General features: G+C 42.3%; 1 protein-coding gene across 8 annotated transcripts in view; it reads right to left on the minus strand.

Annotated features, from left to right (window-relative positions):
- GRIA4 (glutamate ionotropic receptor AMPA type subunit 4) overlaps positions 1 to 21789 on the minus strand; it is a 526033-nt gene that overhangs the window by 29129 nt on the left and 475115 nt on the right. For all 8 annotated transcript variants that reach the window (XR_014224898.1, XM_082244804.1, XM_082244803.1 and 5 more), the window contains exon 13: positions 8466 to 8713. Coding sequence is in view for 7 of the 8 variants with exons in the window: in XM_082244804.1 (XP_082100930.1) it covers positions 8466 to 8713 (248 nt within the window). In the remaining variant the exon portion in view is untranslated. The remainder of the gene's footprint in view (positions 1 to 8465; positions 8714 to 21789) is intronic.

Here is a 21789-nt window from a genome sequence, read left to right on the forward strand (position 1 = left end):
TTTTTTTCTGGATGAAAACTACTCATTCAGTGTTTACTATTGTGAAGAGTTGTGATTGGCAACAGCTAGTTACTGGTACAGATGGGCTGTGATTGGCCCTGTCTATACCAAATTACGAGTGACCAATTACAGAGCTCATCACATGTGATCTGCTGTGTTTGGCCACAGTGATCACATGGTACCAGCAGTAGGCCAGTACAGTGATCTGTCATCCGCCATGTCCGGTGGACATGGCGGGTGACAGATCACGCTGGAGTGTGGCCCATGGGGCGCACGTGAGGCAAGATTCTAGGAGCACATCATAAGACATCCTCCTAGAACAACAATGCTCCGGCTCAGCTGTCATTTTTCAATAGGCTGGCTGGGAAGGAGTTAAACCATATCTGAAGCCCCAAAAAAATATTTTATGGACACAGCAGGGAATGGTAAAAACCCTTGTTAAACTTTTTATTTTTCCATCTGTGTCACATAAGGACAATCTTGTAGACACAATGAGAAGTGAGTGGAAATCTCTTTAAAGCAAGGGATGTGTCCTTTTAGGCAACTGTAACCAGAACAAGTTTCCTCATATGAAAAGTTACCCTATTCCTTTTCTGGGGACAACTCAGTTTTGAATTTTCCTAATTTACAGTTCCATTGATAATCGTCATCAGGACAAATAGTGAATCTCCTTAACAGGGGCACAGACAGCAAAGACAATTTTACAGAGGATCTAACTCCTCCATTTTCAGAAATGTTTATGTTAAGATCAAAAGGTTTGGAAAGCTGTTTGCATTTCATACGTGCAGTAGGTTTCCCTTCTACTCCCATGACAGGGTCTATGAAAGAGAAACTGTGTCTTCTTGGATTATCTAAAATTTGCCCAGATAGCATCACCATTAGTTATGATATAAGGACCTATTTAACACTCACGAGTAGAAACAAAAATAGACTGCATGGTGTGTTAATATTACTCACCTTTATGTCATATTAGTGGTAATATCACTTTCATGACATGGAAATGAAAATATCATTCACCTCCATACTGCCAGTGTCTGCAGTAGTAGTGGCAGTAGGTGGTTAGGTCAAATGTAGCTAGCGAGAGTATATCTAGGTACAAGGTAATGTGTAAGTGATTGTAGGTATGGGCTGGAGGCTGACTTCCAACGGTCCCAGCAATAAACACTTGTCTGTTATTTTGCCTCTGTACTTATTCTAATGCAGTAAATTTGGAGGACAACAGGAATTAAAGGTGCTTGGTAGGCATCTAACTTTGCAATTCCATTTGCTTTAACAAGAAAATGTCTATTATTTTCATAAGTTTCCAGATATATGAGTATTTGCTATATACTCACTGCTAAAAATGATCCCTTTCTCCTGAACATTTGTTTTTTGCATGCAGGACCTTAGCCAAACCTGCTTATTTGGGCAACCATCAGCTAAGAGTTGATAAAGTCGCCTCTCCATGACATGTCTACAGTCATTTTAAAACTTCCACAGTCATTATAAAACTCCTTAATCTACGTTACTCCATGTGCATATTATAAGTGAATAGCAGAATCAACCCCAGGCAATCAGCTATTCCCTTCCCTGTCTATGTTTTTACTTCCACAAATGTGAGCACACAGGTTTAAAGGGAAGAATTGGTCAGCCTCCGGACATTAAAGTAATTACATATTTCTAACAAGAGCTTAAAATAGGCTATCCCTGACATATGTAGCTGCAGGTACTGTGGAGTAATTTATCCTAAGATTTCATAACAGAGATTCCGAAGTCCAGCAGCACCTGCTGTTTGTTTACATTGCAAGGCTAACAGGCTGTCAAGCCCCTGTTTCCAAAAGAGGCAAGGAGAGATGAGCTGCAATATCAGTGCCACTGTGGTGAATGTTGAAGATGAACTTCCCACAGTGCTTGCAGTTAAAGATCATTGCTTGTTAAAAAAAATGTATATAGTTCAATTTCCATAGCCCGGCCAAAGGTTAAAGCCCAATTTAGATGAGAGAAATAGAGTTACAGTCAGGCAAATATTGAACTAACAACCTCTTTTTTCATAACCTCCACTTTACAGTTTCAGCAGCTGTGCATGGTGTTTCAGTAGCTCAGCTCTTTGGACATGTGTGGTATGTCCAAAGGGTGAACAGGTTAAAACAGTTTCACAGCTTTATGGCAGTTTCAATAGCAGCTGTGAGCCTGTTTTCTTTTTTTATCTGCTGGCTCCTGGCATTTATGTAAAAGTGATCTGGGGGACTGTGGTGCCTGATCTCTTTTACATGACCAACGCATGCTATCCCCCCACCTCCCAATCACACTTACTAGTGGTTCCTGGACTCTTTGGCTCCTCCTGGGAGCCTGGTAGCACACCATCTACAGTCAGGCTGAAGAGCAGGGGACTGAGGAACATCCGTTCAATAGGGGGTCTAATTGACTCCCCAATGTCTCCATAAAGAGTATGTGTGAGGGGCTTGGCCTTATTTTTGGATAGAGAGGAGAGGGAATAGAACCCTTGCCAGGTTTTATTGTTGTCTGTGCCCCTATTAGGGAGAATTGTCCTGTTTGTGGTCTGGTCTGGACAGATACAGCAGAAACATGTCAGCTGCCATAAAAGGAATTATAGGTGAGCAGCTTGTTAGGAAAACAACTTTTTTGTAGATCACCTTTTATGTTGGAGTTATGGTTCAGAATGATGAGATATCTCCAACAGGCTCCTGTTTTGAACACATGCAAAACTAAAGCTAAGTTTCTAAAAGAGTGCATGTGTAGATGTAGGGTGAAGGTATTTGTGTTCCCAATCCAGCATTACTGTGTATATACAGTCATTTAATTTCATTTTGGAAAATGTAGGGAAGGACTGTGGATATTTCTTTTAACTTTCTGTCCTAGAGCTGCATTTAAAATTGAGGGGAAATCTCTAAAAGGTGGGTGAAGTTCCCCTTAGTTTTTACCAGAACCGATTCAGTTTAGACTTCCCATCACTTTTTATCTTGGAAACAATGGTCACCAGGACAAATGTTGAGAGTGAAATATCCAAGCAGGGATACAGACAACAATAAAAATATAACAATGCTTCCCTACTCTATCCAAAATATAAAACAAAAAAAAGTTTGGCTATAAATACTGTACACTTTAAGCATTTCTAAGATGTCCTGTACAAAGCACCACCTGCTATACCTATTGTTTTGTATCTTACTTAGCATTTTAAGCCGGCCTTAGACGGTGTGATTTTTTTCCGGCAAGAATGGGTTGCATAAAGAAAATTTCTTGATTCAACAGTCAGTGTTGATGGGGGAATCCCTCCCACAGATCTATTGTGTTCCCTCACCAAGGGAGCAGTCCCTGCTGCGAGAAAACACAGTGATTATTGATAGCGGCTGTAGCCGCTGGCAATATTCCCATGAAAAATCTGACAAAATGGTTGTACCCAAGTTGATCAATCAGTTAACTTGGGTGCAATCCACCTACCCATACACTGTTGGAATGGTCCCTGCTGAACTGGCCGAGGTTCAAACTGTCTACGGCCCACTTTAGTTTGTTGTCAGAAAGTACTCAATGCAGAACTACTAAAAAGAAACAGGCCACTGGACCAGGAGCACAATAAGTAAGAAACAATTACTCCACAGGCCCTCCTTTATGCCCATGCAGGTATCTGGTGTTTCCAGAATTCTGTTCTAACCTGTTTTAGGTGAAAGAAAAATATTATGTGTTATCTGCCTTGTAATTTTTAAAAGTTCTGTTTAATCTGTTTCAGCTATTATTATTATTATTTTAGGTTTATGAACTCACAAAAGGAAAAAAAAATCCAATACCGTGTAAAAATACCAATTCATAGCAGTTGAAAATTGTGTTTTAGTTCTGGAGTATTGAATTTACATTTGCTCAATGAAAAGCTAAGTTGATGAATAATAATGTGTTCATAGGCAGTGTTGTGACAAGTAATTATGAGAGGGTTATTTAGCAGGGATAAAAGCCATAACCACACAAAGTGTCACAGCACAATAGCAAAATGGAAAAAAAAAAAATAATAAAGTGGAGTGAGGATTTTATTAAAAGAAAAGGATTTTCGACATAACAGTTTACATATCCTGGAACTATGAGATCAGAGGTATGCAACACAAAAGACCATGCACCAGCAAATACAGTATAACATCTGACCTCATTATTCACAATACTAAGCAAACAAAAATTATACCTGACTTGAGGGTCATTTTTCTGTTATTTTGCCTACTGTGTAACAAATAATTGCTTAGTCAATTATCTATCCTGAAACTGCTTCTGAAACATATTTATATATTTATAGGGATGATTGAATAAAAAGAATGGGTAATACCATTTCATCTTACACAAAGATAATTACAATTTTTTTCATAATGTTTTCAGATTATTCAGTAAATTTTGGTACACAAAACATTGCGGGGAACTTACTACATAGTTACATAGTTGGTAAGGTTGAATAAAGATACAAGTCCATTCAGTTCAACCTGTGTGGGTGTGTAAGGCTAGGTTCACACTGCAGTGTGTGATGCGGCTTGCGTTTGTGCGGGCGCAGCAGCCCATTCATTTGAATAGGCTGCACTACCTGCAGGAAGCACAGGAAAAAGGTCTCCCACCTTTTTATCCACTTCCCGACTGCCAGCAGTACATATACTGCGACAGGTCGGCTCTGCCCCTCAAAACGACATAACTGTACGTCGTTGACCGCTAGTGAGGGCCCGCGCGCACTGCTGGAGGTGCGCGCACGTGCCGATTGGCCACAGGGGGAGCCAATCAGCGGGTCTGGTGGCCGCGTTTGCCCACGGGCACCCGTGATCATTCCCCGTGGAGACAGAATGGCGGCCTGCCATTGTAAACACGGCAGAACACTGTTCTGTCAGTAATGAACACAGGGATCCTGTGTTCCTCTTATTTAGGAAAAAAGGGCTCTGTGTTCATTCAATGAATACACCCCTTACACAGTTAGAAAGCATCCCCTTCCCTGCCAGTGTCAGTACAGTAACAGTGCATATTTTTAGCACTGATTACTGTAGTAATGTCACGGTCCCCCCAAAAGTGTAAAAAATATCAGTTAGGTGTCTGATCTGTCCGCCGCAATGTTGCAGTCCCGCTAAAAATCACTGATCACAGCTATTACTAGTAAATAAATAAATATAAATTACAGAAATGTTTCCCCTAGTTTGTAGACGCAATAACTTTTGCGCAAACCAATCAATATACACTTATTGGGATTGTTTTACCAAAAATATGTAGCAGAATACAAATTGGCCTAAAATGATGAAAAAATTAGATTTTTAAAAAAAATTTAATTTGGGAATGTTTTATAGCAGAAAGTAAAAAATATTCTTTTTTTTCAGAATTATTGCTCTTTTTTGTTTATAGCACAAAAAATAAAAAATGCAGAGGTGATCAAATACCACTAAAAGAAAGCTCTATTTGTGGGAAAAGAAGGACAGCAATTTTATTGAGGTACAGCATTGAACGATGCGCAATTGTCAGTTAAAGTAACGCAGTGCCATATCGCAAAAATTGGCCTGGTCATCAAGGGGGAAAATCTTCCGATCCAGAAGTGGTTAAAACAGAAGGTGCATGAAAACCGCATAGTACAAAAAGAACCCACAAAAGCGCTGCATTTTGAAATGCGTTGGGTTGTCATTAGGGATTAAAGAGGAAAGAGCACCTTGTTTGCCTGTGGGTGCAGAAATGTGTGCAATTTAAATGCATTCCCGCACCCGCATGAGTGTGAACCTAGCCTAAGACTGGAGCAGTCAGAATCTGGAGCAGCTGTGCATAGCAACCAGTCAGCTTCCATCTTGCATTGTACTTACCTGAAGATAGAAGCTGATTGGTTACTATGCACAGGTGCTCCAGATTCTCTCCCAGTTTTAGTAAATTTCCCCCTATCGTTTAAATCCAAAGCAATATGGGTCTTTCCACCATTTATGACCCATTCATGCTTTAGTGGGGCATTGTGTTTACAAACACACATTGTGTCACCCATTAACACACACACTTCACTTGTGTCAAGGTTACACATTAATTATGGATGGGCTGCACTCTAAAGTTCCATTTCAGCTATTATGCTAATCCATTTACTTCAATACTTTTTGAATCACTAACTTGGAACAGGTATGCTAAAGAGGATAGTCAGAAGTCCTTACCAGCATACTTTTTCCTGGTCGGTGATGCAATGTATTTGAAGTGATTGTAAACCCTCTCAAATACCCAATGAATAGCGTCAGGTGATACATAGAGATTAAACAAATCATCCTACATAAGTTTTACTTATTTATCTACAGTCTTCTCTTATCTAAATCCCTTGAAAAGAGCACATTTGTGATAAAATCCTTCTTCATCTGTTAGTATCACAGGGAAGGGGTGGACAGGCTGCAGTTACACTGTGAGAGAGTTGATTGGAGGAAAGGGACATCCCCCCCCCCCCGTTTACATAGGCAGAGGAACATAGGATCATGCAGAGCTGTATTCTGAATAGACAAGCTCCCTGCTTATCTCCCTCCTCATCATGAATGTATCTCATGTGTCGGAAAAAGTGGCTCATGCTGATAACAGAAGCACCAGAGAGATACTGTACATGTAGACACCTAGCATTTTCCAATGGAGATGTCAGCAAAAGCAGCATCAATGCTTCTCTTAGGAGAGGTTTCTCTTACAGTAAACACAAGTTTACATCACTAGCTGGATACACACTATACAATTGTCTTAAGATTTTTTTCCTTTAGATTTACCAAAACCATATAATATGAGGTCAAACCTAAACCACTTTCAATTTGTATGCAATCAGGCAGGGTCTTGCACTGCATAGTTGAAGGTAAATCTAATGGAAATCTACCAACAAAAGGTTGTATAGTGTGTATCCAGCTTAAGACTCAATTCAGACAGGAATTGCCATTCATTCTGAATGCAGAATTCCTTTGGTAATGCATTCGGACATAGCCTTCATTCAGATCCATGCACTCGCTCCTGCACACATGTCAAATTCTGACATGTGGCTGTGCCTGGCTGTGTCTGTGCAGCTGCTGCGTCTGCACCCACCTCTATAGGCTGCCTGCATGCAGCCCCAGGGGATGCAGGCACAATAACAAAGGCAGCTTGCACGTAGAACGGGTGTCAACGCTCATCTAAATGAAGCCTGGATAAGCCTGTGGGGTGGATAACTGAAGTAAAGTTAAAACATTCAAACATTTTTTGAAGTGGAGTTTGAAGTGAAGAAAGGTTTACATATCTTTACAGGCAGTTGGAGGAGGGACATTTCCAATGGCCCACATGGCATCGGGAAGGATTTCTCCCTGCAGGCCATGGAGCACTGATGTGATTCTGACTTTAATTTGTTTAATTTATGAAAGTGCAATATCTTCTCTTATAATAATAAACTACTACATACTACACTATGCTAGGGTGCTTGTTTGCTTAGTTACTTTAATATATATCTGCCTCAGATGTACTTGCTAATGTTTTTGGTTACATTATTAAATTCAGTGACGGCTTTATAGGCTTACATTGGTAAGTAGAGACTTATCAGGGCAGAACAGGGCTCTAGACAAGGCAGCAGTCTTGGCAATTTTCCACCCCCCATCTCTTCTATTGACATTGATATAATATATATCTAAATTAAATAGAGATCTATTGTCAAGAAATCCGACACATGCTGACACTGCAAAGGTTTATCTGAGCATTTAGGCTTCAATAACCTCTGGTCACAAGGAAGAAGCCCAAATCTACAATACCTAAACCAGCAGGATATGGTTTAAAGCCCCGTACACACGCACAGATTGTTGGCCAACTGATCGGCCAACTTTTGTCCAGTGTTGTTTGTTGGTTGAAATGTGCTCTAGACTTGCACTGGACTTTTGTTGGCCAACAAAAACCAACTTCAGAAGTGATGTCATGTGATGGTTGACTTTCCGTGTGTTTTTTCTTCTCTGAGCATGCCCAGTCTTGCTCATCTGATTTTTGTCTGCCGAAATCTGTACTGACTGAGGAACAATCGGCCGTTCTTTGTTGGCCAACAAAAACTTTATAGCATGCACACCAGATTTTTTTCGGCCGCAAATTCGCAGTTGATTGTCAGAAGCATCATACTAGCAAGCCTACAATCGGCAGATCGGACGTTGGCCGATAATTTACGGCCAACAATCTGTGCGTGTGTACGGGGCTTTAGTCTTTACCCTGAAAAAAGAGCTGCGTGCAATTCATTTTTTGTGCTGTTATTCTGTTTTTTTTTTTTTTTTTTATCGAGTGTGCTTAAGGTGATACAATCCTGTGGCTCAATATTACACTACTTTGCTTGGTGCATGATCCTGAAATGATGAAGCACTGGATATGTTGGAATGACTAAATGTCTGCACAGACACTGAGATGGATGGTAAAAAAACATACTATGTTCACACACAGTACAACACAAAGAACTACGTTAGGAACATCAGGGAAGGTGGAATACTATAACAACACATATTATATTGTTATACTATTCCACCCACCTTAATAGAGAATGCTTAGGTGTTGCCACTCCATATCCTTTAGAATCCAGATTTCCTCCAACTTTCATTGTATCGCAAGGTTTTCTTTGCTCGATGTACTCGTTCATAGTGGATTCCAGAAGAAAAGCAAATTTTCCTTTAGATTTCCGTACACGGGCGACTCCTTCCGCTGTCGTCTTGGTAAATACTGATGGTTCAGCGGATTTCATATAGGTCCACATCTTTTCATAAACTGCAATTTTCGACCTCTGTCAAAGCAGATTTTCTTTTTACTTACTATAGGTTTAGAAATTAGTCAGTAATAGTAAGACAAATTCAGAAAATTCAAGCAAGAGAAAATAAAACATTCCAAACAAATTTGGCAAAAAAGGATGCTAGATATTTTCATGATGATTTTGGCATTTATTTAACTTGAAGGTCAATGGTGTTTGTGTAACTATGCAGCAGTATTGAAGTCTAAATAACTGAGCAAGTATGCAGCCAGTTGGTTGACAGTGATCTAAATGACCAGGTAACCTTTAAGGTAACGGTAATTCCTCAAGCAACAGAATAAATGTACCCACAAACAAAATGTTGCTTAATGCATTCAGAGCTGTGTGCACATTTATGTTTTAGAGTAACTTTACAAACAGTGGGTGGGTAAAAAGTCATGTGAACCACAGATCAACAATGAAACCAGCAAAAGTAATACAGACTCCAGTTTTTCCCATCCTATGGTGATTCTAGCTGTATTAGTACAATTGCAACAACACAGTTGATTACTGTCTGTGAAACTTTTTTATTTCCACTAATATTTAATATTTCCAGACAAGCTTTTGGGGGTCTACACCTTCTTCTCCGACCAAGCAGTACCAAGACACAAAGGTTTAGCAAACTGTTAAGACAAAGCTGAAAAGAACACAATCTCTGTAAAAAAAAAAAAAAAAAACACACACAGGGTAATAAAAATGATAAGGTCAGCCAGCTAAGTAGTACAGGGGTATGGAATGAAGGGGTGGGGGTGGGGGTCACAGAGGTAATAATGGCCATAAGTCTATTTGATAGGGATTTAGAAAGCTGAGCCCACATTCAGTCTATGGTATATTGAATCACACAGAATTATTTGTATTTCAAAGTTTTTCCTTTCCTGAGTATTTCTAAGGTTCCTTTTAGAGAGCCAAAACATTTATGTATTCCATAGAGTGCGCTGGTTCATAAACATGATGTGCATTACTTATTTTTCTTATTTTTTTCTTATGTAGTGTCTATGTATATATATATATATATATATATATATATATATATATATTACATTTCTGTCCTGTTTCCCCGTTGTGAAATGTAACGTCCCTGGTTGCCTCTGTTGCATTGAATGGGATATATTGCGCTCAACAAGATGTGTGACCAGGTATTGGTGGAACTCCGATTTAGAGGACATCCAAATGCAATAGAAAGGAGACTCTCATAGTGCAGTATGCCAGTACAACCAACATTTTATTGATAAAAGTTGCACTTACTACATATCCTACAAACAGTCCGCCTTCAATTACAATCAAAATCTCGGTTGGTTTGGTAAATAGAACGCCGCTCCATGCTTACGTTCCGCCAACCCGGAAGTCTACGGTCTCACGCTCCCGACGCACGTTTCGTCAGGCTGTGCTGACGTCATCAGGGGATCACCTGGTCACACATCTTTACTGGTGAGAGGAAAGTTATGTGGATGGCCCGGATTCATTGTGGATACCAATGCTGATTGTGACCCCCTATAATCAAGGGGTCATATCCTTCTGGTAAGGAGTATTTATTAAGAGCACTGGGTGAAGGTGAAGGTTTAACATCACTTCTATCAAGTCTATGCTTTTAAACATTGCTGCGATTTACTATATATCACCTTGATTTTTTAAGCACTAAAAGGACTTTTATTATTTATCTATTTATGCATTTATGCTGGGTTGTGCTTTTATCTATTGTTGTGGCCCTTCATTTTCTACTGATGTTATTAAGCACTGTTGGACTGTTTTCATATAAGCTTTATCTATTTATATGCACCCAAGCACTTTTTGTGAATATTGTTGTTGAGCGCAATATATACTCTCAATTTCACATTTATCACGTCAACACGTTTTTTGTTTGCTACTTGCAGTGTGGAAGACGTTCCCACATATTATATATTCACATATTTATTTATTTATTCATATATTTATATATATTTTTAAATTTTTAAATTTGTATTTACGATTATTTAAAGGTTTTGGCACACTATTAATTTGTGTTATAACATCCACTTGCGCAGTTCTTTTTGGTATATCACCATTTCTTTTTCAAATTGAATGGGATATACTGGTGGTGCAGCTGCATGGTCCTGTATTACTGAAGGTTCCATTTGTGTGTGACACTTTCCGATAGATTGATGTAAATACACAGTTTGCATCAATTATTGTTGCAAGGTTTTGTTCTCTTGTTTGTGTCCTTTTAGTCAGTTTCCCGCTGATTAGTTTATGTCTAAAGTTGGGTAATAGTCTAAAAGACAGCATCAGGGGTTATTGGAAAGTTTCTTTTGGAGTTTCATGCTCTGTTGCGATACGTTGCAGCGCTTTGGTTTTCTTGCGTACACCTTCCAGTATTGGATTGTTTGTTGTTTTCCCAGATATCTCTTTTAAATAAACAGCAGGATGAATTTAGTCTTATTTTACAACAGATCTGAAGTGAGATCTAATTTTTGGGAACAAAAGTATGGAACTAAGGGAAGTAGCTTAGCAGGCATTGTGTGATTCCATATTAAGTTCAATAATCATTTTATAATTTAAGTAGAGCTAAGCCATAACTGGATTTTGTTTTGTTAAAGGCTGAGCTCACCTTTTGAGTAAAATAAGCTATGCAGACAAAAGGCCCTGGTATGTTAAATTACACTGTGCAGTTTTTTTTTTTGTTTGTTTTGTTTTTTAATGCTGCATAATGTAATGAGAAGACCTGTAAGCTCTTTAGGTCATGCCCAAATCCTGGCTGAAAAACTCCAACATTATTTGAATTTTCCTACTCTGTGTACCTGGCCAGACACAAAATCTGTTGACAGCTCCTCCCCAGCAACACAGCAGCAATTGTGCTCCCATGTTCAAATGACGTGCATGCAGCTTGATACAAAACTCCAAAGTGTATTTTAGTCTACTTGGACTCCTTGTCTGCATAGAATATTTTACTCAGAAAGTGAAATTTAAAGCACTATGTATTATTTACAATTGCCATATTTTTTTCCATAAAAATGTATTCACCATTCTTCCATCAGTGATGCTGATCTCCACTCCATCAGCCATTTCCTACCTAAATGCACTCCCTCAAATGTCTTTACTTTGTACTGGTTCCTGATCATCATGGTGACTTGTAATATCCAGTAGGGGCACATTTTACAGGGTGGCAGTGCAAAAGCACTGGGAGACAGCCCTTACTCTATAACTGCATGTGCCTGAGCAAAGATTTTCATGGCAGGATTACCGGAATTCTAATACATTCTGCTGATTATATATTAAATTGTATAGAGACTTTTTAATATTTTTGTTATAATAGTATCGTTTTTTACATTTTTCTTCCCTACAGAATAACTCATGAAAAAGGACATGGCCTTTATTCTTGCTTCCAAGTTCAGTGCAGTATAATATAGATTTTTAAGATGGGAGGACCTCTTATATGCAAATCTCATAAACCAAATACCAAAAATAACTGATTATGTCTGCCATTTCTGGCAGAATCAGGCATAATTATGTTGTATCTGTGCCTACCTCCACCAAGTTTTTGCTGCAGTCAGGCTTTACATTTTTTTTTTTAAATTACTGGGACTGAAGCTCATTAATAGAGGAAACAAGCATCCCACTGGGCATCTCATGCATAACAATTCCATCAATGCCAGCAACTGTTATACTGGATTTCTCATATGATGTTCTTGTAATTATTTTTTGCTTCTTTCAGCTCCCCAAGGAATGAGAAGTAATGATCTATGCACATAGACACCCTTTACTTCATGTGCCCAGATCAATAAGTGCGATGCAAATGACAAACATAATACATGTCTGCCCAAGGCAAAGTAAACTAAAGCTCTTTCATAAATTTGTTAAATGTATGGATACCAAAACACTGCTGCTATACCAGCATACACTCTCTGTGTTTAGCTGCCAGGAATTCCGCTATCTCCCATAAGCAGGAAACACCATCAATCAAATCACAGAGGCACCAATTTCTTAAAAGTACGCTTATGAATCGTACCTCTTGTGTATTCTATGCCATGGTAAATCAAGCTACAGACAATAATATAGTACTTTAAATAGCAAGTACAGCTTACAGTATATGCATTATATGTTTATACACATAGATACATATTTAAATAGTGCATTGGGTATTTCACAGATTAACAATGTATGTAAAATAACTAGCTGGTATAAACCTAAAATAAACCTCAAGCTGAACTCCTTCAGTTGTTAACCCTCCCACCCACCTCTACTTTGCTCTCCCCCAACCCTAATTAATTGCAGGGCTCTCCCACCACCTTAATTAATTGCTCAGTTAGGATGAAAAAATACTCAAATACTTACCTTCATTTGTGGTCATGTACAGTGCATCCGACAAGTATTCAAAGCGCTTCACTTTTTCCACATTTCGTTATGTAACAAGCTTATTCCAAATTGGATCAAATTCATTATTTTCCTCAAGATTCTACAAACAATACCCCATAATGACAATGTGAAAGACGTTTGTTTGAAATCTTTGCAAATTTTTTAAAATTAAAAAAGAAAAAGAAAAAATATCACATGCACATAAGTATTCACAGCCTTTGCTCATTACTTTGTTGAAGCACCTTTGGCACCAATTACAGCCTCAAGTCTTTTTGAGTAGGATGCTACAAGCTTGGCACACCTATTTTTGGGCAGTTTCTCCCATTCTTCTTTGCAGGACCTCTTTAGCTCCATCAGGTTTGATGGGGAACGTCAGCGCACAGTTATTTGCAGATCTCGCCAGAGATGTTCAATCAGGTTCAAGTCTGGGCTCTGGTTGGGCCACTCAAGGACATTCACAGAGTTGTACCATAGCCACTTCTTTGTTATCTTGGCTGTGTGCTTAGGGTCATTGTCCTGTTGTAAGAGGAACTTTTGCCCCAGGTTGAGGTCCAGAGCGCTCTGGAGCAGGTTTTCATCAAGCATTCATCTTTCCCTCAACCCTGACTAGTCTCCCAGTTCCTGCCGCTGAAAAACATACCCATAGCATGATGTTGCAACCTCCATGGTTCAATCAAGTTGAAGGAAAAATCTCAAAAATGATCAGTGGAAACAGGATGAACCTGAGCTCAATTGTGAGTGTCATGGCAAAGGCTGTCAACACTTATGTACATGTAATTTTTTCATTTTTTATTTGTAATAAATATGCATGCAAAGATTTTAAACAAACTTATTTCAAGTTATCATTATGGGGTATTGTTTGTAGATGTTTATTGATGTACACAGCTACTGATATTCTTAACAATTGGGTTGTATTGCCTGCTACAGGAGTAGGCAGAAAAATAGTCTGGCTACGCCACCTGGGCAGTCCCAGGGGGTATACTCCCTCTCTCTACTATAGCAACTCAGTTTAGTTACAAGCAGTGTCAGGAGAATTAGAACTCCACAGAGGGGTGGGTGCTGTGTCCGTCAATGAACATCAGAGAAATGGATTTTACGGTAAGTCAAAAACTGCATTTTCTCTTTTGTTCATTGCCAGGCACAGCTCCTGATATTCTTAACCACTGGGACGTCCCAAAGCAATGTAAAACATGAGGGGTGGGAACAGTGAAAAATAACTTTCTAATGCTAAACTGTATCCAACCAGGTAAACAGGAGCTCAATCAAACCAACTGGAGCCCCCCGTGAAAAAAACAATACACCCTCAAAGAGGATCAGGTCCTCTTAAACAGCAGCATGGAAAACCTTGTGGCCAAAAGAAGCATCCACAGATGCCAACACATCCACTTTATAGAACTTTGTGAAAGTGTGCACTGACGACCAGGTGGCCGCCTTGCAAATCTGCGTAACTGACGACTGATGATGGAAAACCCTGGAGGCACTAAGCCCCCTAGTAGAGTGCGCCTTGACAGGGAAAGGAGGAACATGACCCTTGATAGAATAGGTCTGAATCACCATCTGTCTGATCCATTTGGAAATGGTCGCAGAGAAAGCAGACAACCCTTTCTGAGGTCCATCCGTAAGCACAAATAGAGAGTCTGACTTCCTGAAAGACTCGGTAGCTGCCAGGTACACCATAATTGCCCGGACCACATCCAAGGTATTCAAGGCAATTTTCTTTGGATGTTGAGGCCTGGGACACAGGGAAGGCAACACAATGTCTTCATTCAAATAAAAAACAGAGACAACCTTTGGAAGGAACGACGGACAGGGGTGAAGAACCACCTTATCCCTGTGAATCACCAGGTAGGGTGAACGACAGGATAACGCCGCCAGTTCTGACACTCTGCGCGCAGAGGTGACAGCCACCAAAAAAGGCCACCTTCTGGGACAGCGTAAGCAGGGGAATCTACTGAAGATTCCCAAAAGGAAGCGTTAACGGAGAACCGAAAGCACCAAATTGAGATCCCAAGGCGACAATGGGCCCGCACTGGAGGAACAAATGTCGGAAACCCTGAAGAAAGGTACGCATCAGGGAGTGTGTGGCCAAAGGTGGTTGGAAGAAGACCGCCAAAGCTGACCCCTGGCCCTTGATGGTACTCAAGGACAATTTTTGTTTAACCCCCTGTTGAAGGAAGGTCAAGATCCGAGCCACCGAGAAGGAGCGAGGATGAATCCCAAGAGACTCACACCACACAATGTACATCTTCCACGTACGATGGTAGATCTTCCTAGAAGTAGATATCCTAGCTTTCAACAGGGTAGGAATCACCGACTCAGATAAACCCCTATCCTTCAGCACCTGGTGTTCAACATCCAAGTCATCAAAGCCAGCGTCTGTAAAGCAGGATGGAAAATCGATCTTTGGGACAGCAGATCCTCCCTGAGAGGAAGCTTTTAAGTAATGTCGGTGACCAGCCGCACCAGATCAGCGTACCAAGCCCAGCAAGGCCGGTCCAGAGCCACTAAGATGACCAGAATACAATCCTGCGGAGAAGTCTTGGCAGAAACCTGAGAGGAAAGAAGGCATAAATCAGACGATACTGACCCCACGGGGTCACCAGCACATCTGTAGCGTCCACCACAGGATCCCTTGACCAACTACAAACCTCTGCACCTTTCTGTTGAGCCAAGATGCCAACAGAACCACCTTGGGGGTGCCCCACCAGAGACACAGTTGATGAAACACCTCTGGATGAAGGGACCGTACCCTTGGTCCAACGCCTGCCGACTGAGGTTATCCGCCTGCCAATTTTCCACCCCGGGAAAGTGTACGGCGGAGAGGGCTGAAACGAACCGTTCTGCCCCCCTTAGAATGCCGGCTACTACCAGAGTCGGCAGGACACTTCTTGTGCCCCTCTGGTGATTGACATAAGCCACGGATGTGGCATTGTCTGAATGAATGCGCAATGGACAACCCTTAAGATGACCCTTCCAATGGTCCAGACAGTCTGATTGCTTGGAGTTATAAGACATTGATCGGCAGTCTGGACAAGCGTCCAGATCCACTGAGCAGAATGCTTGCTGAGGAAGGCCTTCCCAGCCGGACAGGCTGGCATCCGTGGTGACAACTGTCCAATACAAGGGGAGGAAGCGCCAAAGAATGAAGCCACCATATCAGGGACTTCTTTGTTCCCCCACTTAGCCGGATTTGATTGTCCAGAGACTGCGGAATCTTGTCCCATTTGGTCACAATCTCCCTTTTCAGGGTCCTTGTATGGAACGGTGCAAACTGAACCGCCTCGAAGGTAGACACCATCAGGCCCAGCATGCCGGGAGGGATGACCATCTGCTGGACAGCAGGAGAAGAATTACAGCCTGCAAATTCTGGAGTTTGTCCAGAGGAAGGAGCTCTCTGGCTAAGGCCGCGTCCAGACTCAGGCCCAGATAGTACAGCTTCGTGGATAGAACCAGAGCAAACTTCTGAAAATTTATAATCCAGCCGAACTCCCACAGAGTTTGCATTGTGATCTCCAGGTTTTCCACCAGAGCAGAAGGAGGCTCCGCTCGCAGAAGGAGATCATCTAAGTAGCCCAGTACCGACATCCCCTGTCGGTGTAACAAGGCTAGCACGGGGGCTAACACTTTTGTGAAGACCCAAGGAGCAGAGGCGAGACCAAAGGGTAAAGCCACAAACTGGTAATGCTCCTCTCCCACAGCAAAGCAGGGACAATGCTGATGACTGGCACATATTGGAATGTGAAGGTAGATAGAGGCGAGGAAATCCCACTGAGGCAGGGATGCCACCACTGTTTGAATAGACTCCATTCTGAACTTCTGCACCCGCACAAAGCAGTTTAGCACCTTGAGGTCCAGGAATGGACGCACTTTGCCTTCCTTCCTGGGAACTGTGAACAGGTTTGAGTAAAACCCCTAAAAACGTTCCGGAGTCAGAACCCGGACAATCACCCCTTGAAGTAACAGGTTTATTACAGCCCCAAACAGGCCCTGCAAGTGGTCCGGGGACAGGCGCTGGAAGGAAAGAACCTTGCCGGGGGACAAGAGTGAAACTCGATCTTGTAGCCGGACCGAATTACTTTGTGGACCCACTTGTCTTGCACCAGGGCTCTCGGCTTGCCAGACCAGGTTCATTTTGATCCTCCAGAGGAGGCCCTGAAAGGTTTCGAGCCCTTCTCAGTGGACCCTGAGGAGCCAAGAAGGAAGGCCCAGGTCTGCGACGAGGTACATTGCCCTTAGTAGCCTGTGGAAGAAGAGTACTCTTCCTTCCTGTGAGACCTTTAATGATGTCACCCAGGGTAGCTCCAAAAGGGTGATCTCCTTGAAAAGAAAGATCAATCAAGGTCTTTTTAGAAGTCTGGTCCGCAGACCAGCACCTGTGCCAAAAGACACGCTGAAGGACCACTGCCAAAACAGAGAGCCGAGCCACTAGGGAAGCCACATCCAAAGAGGCATCACAGATAAACTGCAGCCCCTGGACCAGCTTGTCAGCCAGCTCGGCAAAGGCAGGGGGGAGCTGTTCTCCCTCCAGGTCACAGCTTAAGAGCTTAGCCCACTCGGTCAGAGTTTGCAACACCAGGGCAATGGTAAATACCGGCCTCATTGCCAAACTAGCCAGAGTGTACATATTGCAGGTCACAGCCTCCACCTTCCTGTCAGCTGGATTCTTAAAGGTCAGGGACTCTTCAACCAGGATCATGGTTGCCTTGTTTATTCTGGAAACCAGAGGGTCCACCGCCGGTGGAACAGTCCACTTCTTAAGAAGGGACTCCTCATAGGGGTATCGCTTAGTAAAGCGCTTAGGGAACCTATGGGGACGCTTTGGTCGTCCCCACTCTTTTTAATTCTGTCAAAATAGGCTGGGAAAGGGAACACATTTGCCGCTCTGGATGGCTTGTGAGTGCCAAATAGAACCTGTGCCTCCGTCGCAGCTGCAGCTGCATCCTCCAACTTCAGGGTCTCACACACAGATACAATCAGTGCATCCACCAGTGCCTTTTTGTGTGCGGTTATAGACGGGGAAGAATCATCCTCACTAACAGAGGATTCCAGGTGTGAGGTTGTAGACCCAGCAGGGTGACCCATGTCCCCGGCGACCAAATCCGATTCAGGATCTGATGAGACAGATGAGGCAGGAGAAGGCAGGGGGCACTTTTTGCCAGCCTGTCGTCTGAAAGCCAACTCCTCTTGGGACAAAAAGGACTCAAGGACTGCCATCAGTGAATTGATGGATGGTTGGGACCCGGAGGGCCCCGCAGCCTCAGAGAAGGGATCAGGTGGGGAGATGTGCTCCAAAGACTCCATAAGTCACCAGGGGGACCCCACAAAAAGTGTAAAAACACTGCAAAGGGACAACCCCCACCATGCTGGCAGCACCACCTGGTCGCCACACACAAGCACCAAGCGGTCCACAGCAGAGAGGGAGAGGACACCACCAGACTCATCATCCAGCAAAATCAGGCCCCTACAGCCACCAGGATAATATTCACTACACTTGCGGTGAGCAGGAAGTGAAAGGATCCAGGAGTCAGCACCAGGGGATGAGGAAGGGCTCCCACCGCCGAAATTGCCGCCCAAAGGGCTCCACTGTCATGGCCGCCGCTATTTTCAGTGGAAAATCACAGCAAAATGGCTGCTGGACAACACAAACATGGCCGCCGTGTATAGAAACACACAGGTTACCACAAAATTGCGGCACCGCAAGGCTTACAGGACCTAGGAGGGAACCCAGACCTCAAGGACAAATCCATGGCCAGGAGCACCCACCAGGTACAATTCCCCTGCACAGTCGATCATCCAGGCGGCGCACACCCCATCACCAGGTAGCGCCCTACTCCCAACCCAGGAGGTGGACCAGACCACCCAAATAGCCCCAGCATATGTGGAGCGGGGGTAGGATGGGGACACTGGAAATGGGAGATGCCTGAGGGGAAGGAGGGGAACCCGGGGGTCCGACCATCCGAAGAAGGGGCACACGTCCACCCCAAAACCCTCCAGGGAGAGAGGGGGGACAGCTACTCACCATACCAGGAACCAGCAGGGCATGAATGGGAAGCTGTCGGCCAGGAGGAACGCTGCGACTCGAGCCGAGACCCGGTCCAGTGGGGCTATGTTGCGGCCGATCTAGCGCAGAGCTGAGGTCTGCTCACGCTTGCTGACCAGACTGGGGTGACCACTGGATCTAGATTATGTACCCCAGTCCAGCAGTTGATTTTTGATCTCACAGGAAAAATCTGGGAGAAACATTTTTTATCTAAAAAAAAAAAACCAAAGATCCCAGCAGGGGTTAGGTCCTTACTCCTGACTAGGCAGAAAAAAAAGGAGTGCCTATAGCAGAGAGAAGGAGTATACCCCCTGGGACTGCCCATGGGAGTAGCTAGACTTTTTTTCTGCCCAGTGTCCTACTTCTGTAGGGGGCAGTAAAACCCAATGGTTAAGAATATCAGGAGCTGTGTCCGTCAATGAACGAAAGAGAAATAATGAATTTAATCAATTTTGGAATAAAGTTGTATAACATAACAAAATGTGAAAAAAGTGAAGCGCTGTGAATACTTTCCGGATGCACTGTAACATGCAGGGGTCCCAAGTCCCGGGTCTCTTTTCAAAGGCATGTCCATCTTTAGGTGTCCACACCATGGACTCAATAAGATGAACACTTCCTACTGGTTGTCCAGAGGTAGGGTTCTTTCAGGATGCAAAAGATTGTAGTGGGGTGAGGATGTCTAAAAGAGGTGACTGGTCTATTGCAGCCCTGGATACACCAGTCATCAATTTCATAAGTAGCGCTGAATCTTTTCCCAGCTTTAGGTAATGCCTCTCCTTTTACATACATGTACTCTTACATGTTTTCCTTTTTGTCCTTTGATTCTGTTTAGAACAGAATTTTGCATTTGTCCATTTCTATTTTCAAAAATGCTCATTTTCAATTTGGAGTCTATCTTTTGTTGTTATGGAGATTAGTGCATCCAGTGTGTCACCAAGATGAAAGCATACTGGCAGTACATTTTCTTGAGCGGTAGAAGTTCTAAGACAGATAGTAAGAACCAACAGGAGATAGTAGTAGTCAGTAGGCTGATGGTCAGGTGCAGATTAATCAATCCTAAACAGAGTCCAGGATTCAGACAAATAGACAGAGTAATGACTAACAATAGCAGAGAAAACAGGGTGATGATCAGAATAAGCACACACATTCTGAGCACTAATGCATTTAGAACATTTTGCAGGAGTAATCCAGGGCATGACAGGAAAATTCCAGGGCTTTAGACAGAGGTCAGACAGGTTAATCAGTTCAAACGAATCTGTTGATTAATCACAGGCTGAAAGTCCACCACTCTACCTAAGCTTTCCTTTATTAGGACAGGTGTGCACATCAGAGACCTAAGCTGCAGTGCGAAGTAAAGATCAGAAGATATCAAGTTCAAATTTTAGTTTTCTGAATAAACTATGCTCAGATATTCCACTAGGATGGGATTTTAATGTAAACAATCTTTACCACAACTGGTTTAAGCTACCATAGTAGCAAGCAAGGTAGTCAGTGACACTCATTTTCACACAAGGAAATTGTCCTACATTTTGGGAAATCTTCCTTTTGTGCAAGTGCTGTCTCTTTGCTCCTTTATGAAGAAAATCACAGGGCTTGAAGTACTGAGCTTGTACTTTTGCCGATAATGGGCGAGGGTCATAGTAGATTCTGGCAGTGGAGGAAGCTGTGCAAAGATACCTCTCTGACCCCTTAAATCAAATACAGGCTTCACTTTGATGGAAGCCCTACCAGCTGCACATATTCAATTTTCCTTAGCTAATCTGCCCCCCCCCCCCCCCCAAGCTGCCAGGAGCAGAGAGAAATATCCAGTATTCTCAGGTATGGAGGAAGAAATGAATAATTCCTGTTCCTCCAATGTGACAGCACTGCTACTTGCGTATAAAGCTTGTGGGCCCCCCAATACAAGGAACCAATTTTTTCACACTCAATGACCAAGTTTTTGGTTTGCTTAATACAACAACTCAGATTTTTCTTTTAGGGTGGAGTGGAACAAGGTTCAGACTTTACTCTTGCACAATACTCCTTTGACCTTTAATGGAGCCATAAGATAGAAATGCTATATCACTCATTATCTAGCACACATATTTGCAGTACCTATCCTTGAATGCAAGAATTCTCAAATATATTAGACTTTTTCAATTATTAAATGGCAGTAAATGAAAACATATGTAATGACAAATATGACTTTATCTCAAGCTCTATACTGAAGTCCTGTACTGTCTTGCTGGATTTGAACTGGACACTAATGTCCTGTTTTCTCCACAAACATATAAAGAAAGAGTAAAAAGTCAATGTCTCTGCTGTGCCCCTTGGTGGGAGATCTCTCAATCAGGATCCAAGCTAGATGACCAATCCCTGCTCTGCTCTACACATAAAGAGAAATTACGTCTTGGTGGGATTTCTTTTGAAAGTCCTGGATTCATGTGATCTACTCTTCCATCTCTGTGGATTTGGGGATATTATATTGACGTCTAAGGGTAAAACATACTTCTGAACATCATCACAGAGCTGTGGGTGTTTACAATCTACAGTCATTCCAATAATTGAACTTGTCATTACCCATTATGTAAATGTTAACCAAGCTGGACTGCATACTGCTTGTTAGCTGACTAGTGATAGGTCAGATTAGCATTATGATGTAGACAAATATATTAGTTTCACAAGTAAGTTTCATTATTAAAGCCAATATCTGTTACATAAACTA

Source organism: Pelophylax lessonae (assembly GCF_965119305.1).
Source record: "Pelophylax lessonae genome assembly, chromosome: 2".
Classification (NCBI taxonomy): Eukaryota; Metazoa; Chordata; class Amphibia; order Anura; family Ranidae; genus Pelophylax; species Pelophylax lessonae.